The 7,922-nt window shown below is 41.1% G+C and overlaps 1 protein-coding gene across 1 annotated transcript; it reads left to right on the top strand.

Moving 5' to 3' along the window:
* Positions 1-210: 210 nt before the first annotated feature.
* LOC104441611 (probable lysophospholipase BODYGUARD 3) lies at positions 211-5,385 on the top strand. Its single transcript, XM_010054764.3, has 4 exons — positions 211-1,094; positions 1,312-1,643; positions 2,325-2,524; positions 4,605-5,385. The coding sequence occupies exons 1-4, from the start codon at positions 530-532 to the stop codon at positions 4,927-4,929; spliced, it is 1,422 nt and encodes a 473-aa protein (XP_010053066.1). The 5' UTR covers positions 211-529; the 3' UTR covers positions 4,930-5,385.
* The last annotated feature ends 2,537 nt before the right edge of the window (positions 5,386-7,922 follow it).

Here is a 7,922-nt window from a genome sequence, read left to right on the forward strand (position 1 = left end):
TTTGATGATGTATCGTCCCATCAAGATTATCTATAACACAACAAGTCTAATTAATAATTCTTTTCCCACAGACTTAGTATTGGGAGTGTCAGAATGAATAAAGGATTGACATAATTTCGAAAGAAAAAGACGACCCTCCCGTCTCAACCCAACTACTCGCATGATTTATGGGGAGTCCTTCCCAACAAGGTCGCCATTTCATCTCCCGAACCCAAAAGCCAGCCAAACGACAAATCACACCCCAATTCTCCCGTCGTTTTCACCCCCTCGCATCGCGCATTATTAAGAGAGGATCAAGATCGCCCACGAAGACACAACCAGAGAGAGAGAGAGAGAGAGAGGGAGAGGGAGGGAGAGAGAGAGAGAGAGAGAGAGAGAGCAAAGCCCACCGCACATACCCGCCATGAATGATCATACCTCACCATTGCCATCATCTTCGTAGGGACACAGACACACACATACAATAGCCGACAGTACTCTCTTAGTGCTTCTCTCTCGTAAAAACAGTACGGATCCCATCGCCAAAACCATGCCCACCCTGGCACGCATTGGAACGGCCATCATCGACGTTGTGAGCTTCGTGGTGTTCTCCCTCCTCGATGTCCTTGATGTGGTCCTGTGCTTCGCCTACCGGGTGGCGGACTTCTTCATCGAGTCGGAGTGGAAGCCGTGCTACTGCTCGTCGCCGAGGGAGGCCATCCCCACCAACGGCGGCGACATCCTGCTCTCCGCGCAAGGCGAGTCCAAGATCGTCCGCATGACGAGCTCGAGCAAGGTCCAGATGGAGGACGTCTCCGACACGCTCTACGTGCGGGCCTCGCGGGTGACCGAGGCCTCGAACTCTGCTGTCAAGAGGCTTAACAGCAACAACGGCAGGAACCACGCCGGTCATAATCATAAGAAGAAGACCGGCAGTCCTGGGGCACGGTCCAGCTTTGTGGTGAATTCGACCGTCGTCGAGATGCTTCATGGAAGGATGGCCGGGCAGAAATCGCAGCCGATTCCCAGGTGGTCGGATTGCGATTGCCAACTTTGCAATTCCTGGTCGTCTTCTGGTAGCAAGACCCTCTACGTCAAATCCGCCGGCGGTACAGGCAAGTTTTTTCCCTTTAGCTGCGATCTGACATGCATTGGTGACGTATGGACAACTTGATGAGATATCCGATCTTGGGAAACTTATGCAGATAATCTTGGCCAAAAAGAAGACAAAACGAGCATAATTTCTTTTTCTCTATAGGGACGACTTTGTGTTACTGATCTTTCGTAGGATATGTGACGGAGGCTTATCGCTCTCTCTTTTTCTTTTTTCAGGGGGCAAGACAAATGAGGATGTCGTGTTCATCCACGGCTTCATTTCCTCGTCGGCATTCTGGACGGAGACGCTGTTCCCGAACTTCTCAGAGGAGGCAAGCTCGATGTACCGGTTCTTCGCGATCGACCTCCTGGGCTTCGGGAGGAGCCCGAAGCCGGCCGAGTCGCTGTACACGCTCAAGGAGCACGTGGACATGATAGAGAAGTCGGTGTTGGAGCCGTACAAGGTCAAGTCGTTCCACATTGTGGCTCACTCCTTAGGTTGCATTTTGGCCCTCGCGCTCGCGGTTCGGCGCCCTAAGTCAATCAAGTCCTTAACTCTACTCGCACCGGTAAGTAGTTGGCATTCAAAACCATCAAATTGATCTGTCTGCATTTGACCTATTCTCCTATATATTCACGACTCATGTGAGACCACCTTGTCTCCACATTTTGATCCGGCTGGTTTCTCTAGATTTAGTGTTTTGAATGCCGTGCATTCATGTTAATTGAATTCGTGCATTGATTTATGACTAGGAGATTGCGAGGGGTGTGATAAGAAACATACGATACGTATGTGAATGTTACAAATGGAGGTATATATTTTAGGTGTGAATATGGATAGTGACATATCGATGGTTTTGATAAATGTTGACCAGAGGTAGTGCAGGTTATTTAAAGGATTTGACCAAATGAATTTAAGACGCTATTTGATAAAAATCAATGATTGCAAGAGGGTACTCCACTTATTAAGAGTTAACAAAACTTAGGGAAATTATTAGATAGGCTGAGTGCATACATCATGAGGTTATTTGGACCGTTAGATCTTATGGATCTCACGTAAAAGTTAAGGAAAATTATCTCACTAAGTATAGAGATGGCTCAAGAATGCATGCACCCGATCTATACTTTATATAGAAATGTCTCGAAAACTTGATCTCTTGACTTGGTGTTGCCTTCGTATCATCTTAAACTCACGTAACAATACAACAGATTATCACGTGTAAATATAAACCAGTTGCTATGTGACACAGCCCTATTTTCCAGTGCCGGAGGGAGAAGAAGCGACGCAATACGTGATGAGGAGGGTTGCTCCGAGGCGCGTGTGGCCATTGATCGCCTTCGGGGCATCGATGGCTTGCTGGTATGAGCACGTCAGCCGTACGATTTGCCTGCTCATATGCAAGAACCACCGGGTGTGGGAGTTTCTCATCAAGCTAGTCACCAGAAACAGGTAAGCCTCTTGCGCTACCAACTTCCTATTTTCAATCAGCTCGCTCAACCTCTCCGTCTCTTTTATCTTTCCCTCGTCATAGGAAACAAGAAGCAAACAAGGGTCTTAATACATTTAATGTTCCAATCTCAACCTTTCTCCATGTTCTTTGCCTTTAAGGAAATAAACAAAGGGGCTTCGTTTTATTTTCCTATCGACCTTTTGGAAAGATTGAGGCAATTACTTTTTTTCCTGGTTCGGTTCACTGCCAGGGACTTTCCTTATTCTTCCAAGTCAAGTCACTGAACTACCCGATTCTGCTTTATAAATGTGGGTTAGACTATGCTTTGCCCTTATATTATAGATAGATAGGTTTAGATAGATGTGCATGTGGTTGATGCTTGGTTGACGCATAAAAGTCTTGCCTACCCTAGATCTTTTTTTAGGAGTTAATTTCTTCTTCTTTTTTTGTGGAGGGTTTAGAATGTTCGGAGCCATTTAACTAACAAATTTTTCAGTAAATGAAACTAGTGATGAAATAATTATTATTAAGGTATCCAAAACATCACCCAAGTTAAAATCTAATGAAAAATACAATGCCTTCCAATATACGCCAACATGGTATCGAAATAAAACGTCCGGTTTCAATTCTTTTCATGTTACAGTTATGATAAAGACCAAATCTCAATATAAGCGTGACATAAAGTATAACAAAATTTTAAATATTAGATGAGGTTTTCCCCTAAAAAATTTATGTATTTGGACCAAGTGGCACCACAACTGCTTTAGCTTATGGAGGTGTCTCGATCCACGTGGACCCACTTGGTTGGTCCATGTAAGAATATTGTACTTTGGCCCGGGGAACTTGACTCGGTCGTCCAGTCAGAGTAGTTAGCGGGCCCCGCTTTCCCTCAATGCGGGGCCCAAAAATGGAGAGCAGAATAGCCGTAAGCCCTAATGAAAGTGGTGGATCGCCGTCAAAAGTTGGTGGTCGGGGCATCCACCCATTTATGTCGTCGACAAATTGGTTAGGGTCGTGGCAACTGGCAATCGGGACATCACAAAAAGAAAGTGATGCTTGCTTTTTGCTCGCAATAATTTCTAGGACCGATTCAATGGTGCAATACGACCTTTTCCTTTGATTCTTATATTTTCTTTTCTCTTTTTGGTGTTTCGTTGTTAGGAGCCAAAGATCTATGCTTCCGAAGTAGGGTCTTTTTCGATTACTTTTTATGCTATTTTTGGTACTATTATTATCGTTGTTTCTGTAGGTGCATGTTCGATGTTGGATCATTTGATCTATGTCTCTAATTATCTCTTTCTCTCCTCCGACACATATGCCGTGCAACTAGTGGTAACTGAATGAACAAGATTAAATTATCGGTGCCGCGTAAAAATTCCTTATTATCTTGCTATAGCATTAATCGAGCCGTGAAAGATGACGCTTTTGGTATCTTAATTACAAAGTCCGAAGAAGTTCAGCAAAGCAATTCATGATGCTGTCTATTTTGATGGTTCGGTACTTGCAATAACTACGGTGTTTATTCTGGGGAAACTCTTGTTTTTAAGATTTTTTTTTGGTCGGTATTGTTTTTAAGATTGAATAAGTACGATCGAGGTGGAAAGTAACATATAAAATATGTGGAAATTAGTTTAGAAGAATGTTAGTGGATAAGACAATTTGGAGTTGGTGCTTTATGCAAATAAAAGCTTTTAGATTAGATTCAAGCTGAGTGTAATTACTTAGCATGAAACCACGGTGGATTATTTCCTCCTGAATTTCCTAATTATTGGCGTAAATCAGGAAATAGGGATTGATTTTGGTGCGTCAAAATGGGCCCAGGAAAAGTCCAAGAAAGCGAGAAAAGTAGTTGAATATTAATTAGGAAGACACTAAAGTGTCCATACTCTAGGTCAATCTACAGCAGCAATCACATCTTGAAAAATAAATATAAAGGACGATATAGACACATATCTTTTTGCTAATATCCATCTAACTTGTTTATATATATATATAGATACATACATACATACTTATATGTTCTGAACACACACTCCTAACTTGTACATGATCCTTGGATTAATGAGATGTCTCGTTCAGACTTAGGACATATTTGGTCGAAGGCTTCTGCTGCCACACCCACAATGCTGCGTGGCACACCCTCCACAACATCATTTGTGGCACGGCCGGCAAGCTCGACAACTACCTTGACACAGTCCGAGACCGCCTGAAGTGTGAGATCAACGTCTTTCATGGCAAGGATGACGAGGTAATCCCTGTGGAATGCACTCACAACGTGAAGAGGCGGCTGCGCCGAGCCAACGTGAAGGTGATGGAGCGGGAGGATCACATCACGATAGTCGTCGGGAGGCAGAAGGAGTTCGCGAGGGAGCTGGAGGAGATCTGGGGGAGATCGAGGGGTTAGCCAAGCAAATGGGAGCACCATTTAATAAGTTCAAATCGATTGAGGAGAGAGCAATTTGCAATGCATGGATCGATAAAGTTATCCCTAAGAGATCCGAAGGCCTTCACCATCGTCATCAAGTCTTTTTTTTTCCTTCCTTTCAACGGGTCAAGCTTCTAATGGAGTATATATATATATATATATATATATATATATATATATATACATAGGCGTATATTATGCCATTGCCAAGTATAAAAATATATATATGGGCGCGTAGGATGTTAGATGACCATTCGTCCATTGTTGTTATACTGCAAGATAAAGTATGATAGAACATCATCATGCTTGGCCTGGTTTAAGGAGGCATCTCCTTTTCCTTTGTTTTCTTTTTGTGGAGCTTGTTTGTATTGCCGTTGTGTATGTTAAAAGAAATGGAAAATAATCGCAGTCATCCTTGCGAATCGACTTTCTATATAGTGGGGTTCTCTTTCGTACATAACTGTAATTTTCCTGACCTTTTGCTTTCGGATTACGAATGACCAAACCACATATGTTTTGTCTAACCATTTTCGGTAGATTTTGATTTCCTTTTCAATCTATTCGTTGCTCCTGAGTCCCGCCAAACATCAGGTGGTGTATCTGTCAACAATTGAAGAGCTTTCCGAATGAAAATTTAAGTGGTACTTTTCAAGAAATGCCTGAAACAGCCATCTCAGAAAATTTGTCCAATAAGTCCTAAATCTAGTATACTTTTGCTAATCCTAAACTTAGCTTTGAAGTTTCGCTAATTGAGCCCATCCACTAATTTTGGATGAAAATCGTTGATGTGGTGCGGGTGGAGTTGATGTGGATAATTTCTAATATTTTTTTCGATTTTTTTATAATTTTTTCTTTTCTTCTATTTTCCTTCTTTAATTTTTTTTTTTTTTTTTTTTTCATTTTTCCCTTTTTCCCTTTGTCAACCATCGTCGGGCCTTGTTAATGGCCAATGAAGGTTGTTAGACTTAGACGAGGGTGGCCCTTCACCAAATTAGGCGAGGGTGGCCCTCGCTAGGCTAGGTGTAGCTTCCCTCACCCGAGGCCAGTGAGGGTAGTCCTTGCTTGAGGCTAGTGGAGAGATAAAGGAAAAGGGGGAAAAAGAAAAGAATAGAAAGGAAAAAAAAGTAAAGAGGGAAAAATTAAAAAATTAACTAAAAAAGGAAAAAATTGAATTATTATTAAAATTGTCCACATCAACACAAGTTATGCCATATAGGATGATCAGCATCCACATAAGTGATTTCAAACATGTTTATGACATAACATAAACATGTTTAGGACTTAATAGACATAATTAAAATATTTAGAACTGAATATATGAAATTGTAATAGGCTTATAACTTTTTGGATAATTTTTCCATTAACAATGTGTAGTGAAATTGACCAAGAGGATGAGAAAATATTTTTCAAAAAGCTAAAAGAATATATTTCTAAAATCTTAATATAATTATAGTTATTACATCTCTTTCGTAATATGTACAGCAACGAGTACTAAAATTACCTCTGCAGCAATGAGAAAGCAATTATATTTATAATTCGCATAAGAAATAGACTTTACATGTATGATGCATGATGTGATATATTTATAAAAAAATTTCTACTCATATCTCTATGAAGCAGTATGAAAGGAAAATTTGAGTTTGTTGTCGCAATATAATACACCGTAGAGAGTAAAATAACTTCGCTGCCATCTAATATTACATCCAGTAAATGAAAATATCAGATTAATATTACTTCGATAACAATACTACTTTGATAACAATACTAAAAATGAAATGACCAAATGATCAAGTTAAATTATATAGAATTAGGTTCGGATAAATTCACTTTGTAAAATATAGCGTATGAGATGAATGATAAGCGCAGATTGCAAATATATATGGCTAATGACACAACTATATTCGATCAATTTTCAAGTTGTATATAATATTTTGGAGTGACATTGTTTCTTTTCCAATATTATTGTCACTGTTTTCATATATGTTGAATGTGCAAGAGCAGAGAAACAATTTCTGTCAACACAAATTCGCAAAAAATATTATGTGAAAAATCCCATGCGAATCATGCGCGAATATAGTAGTCACAACGGTAACACCGACAACCCAAAATTCTCTCGGTCGTAATGCTTACAAGACATGACGTCGTGCAGAGATATAACTCCGACGCCGCTAAATTCGGCGCACGGACGAGTGCCCCTCGTTTGTTTCATTGCCAAGCTTTCAATCAGATTTGGGCAACCTTTCGGGAGCGACGTTGTTAGAACATGTTGATCCCACATGTCCTCCATATGTCGATTTTCGGTGGTCGAATTTACTGCGGATAACCACTGTTTGGGCACGAAAATCAACACTTTTCCGACTCTTTTAGAATGATGGGTCCATCTCAGGTATTGATCGTCCATTTTCATTAGGGTACAAATTGATGATATGATTAGATCTCTGGGAGATTGATCGTAACATAAGAATTGGATTCTCTTTCCACTTTTCCACTCGTTAAACATCGGCATCCAACCACTGGGATTTGTCCCAGTAGCCACCCTTTCAACATGGAATGGGAGGTGAGGGATTCAAATCCCCACATTCTCAGGGGGGATGGGGTGAGGACGCGTAAGTTTCAGGAGTGGGTTTCGACTCCCACGTCATGGAAGAGGCAGGGCAAAAGTCTAAGAGTGAGTGTAGAGTAGAAATAGAGTAGGATTGATAAAAAAAAAAAAAAACATCGGCATTCGAATCGCCAATTAATGCATGAGGAAACGCTCGCTTCCCACCTGAGAAGGACTGACCAAGTTGTCCCACCCCCATGTAATAATTGCGCCTCTAGTTATAACCGACAAAGCTTTTGCTTGAATGGGTCCATGACGATGATGACGGTTCATTACGGTGCCTAATCTGGGGTACCTCCATTGCTTCAAACCAAACAAACGTCCACCATAAATAAAAGTGTCTTGCAATTTGATGCAGTCCACACCAATT

The sequence above is a fragment of the Eucalyptus grandis genome, chromosome 4, assembly GCF_016545825.1.
Source record: "Eucalyptus grandis isolate ANBG69807.140 chromosome 4, ASM1654582v1, whole genome shotgun sequence".
NCBI classification, from domain to species: Eukaryota; Viridiplantae; Streptophyta; class Magnoliopsida; order Myrtales; family Myrtaceae; genus Eucalyptus; species Eucalyptus grandis.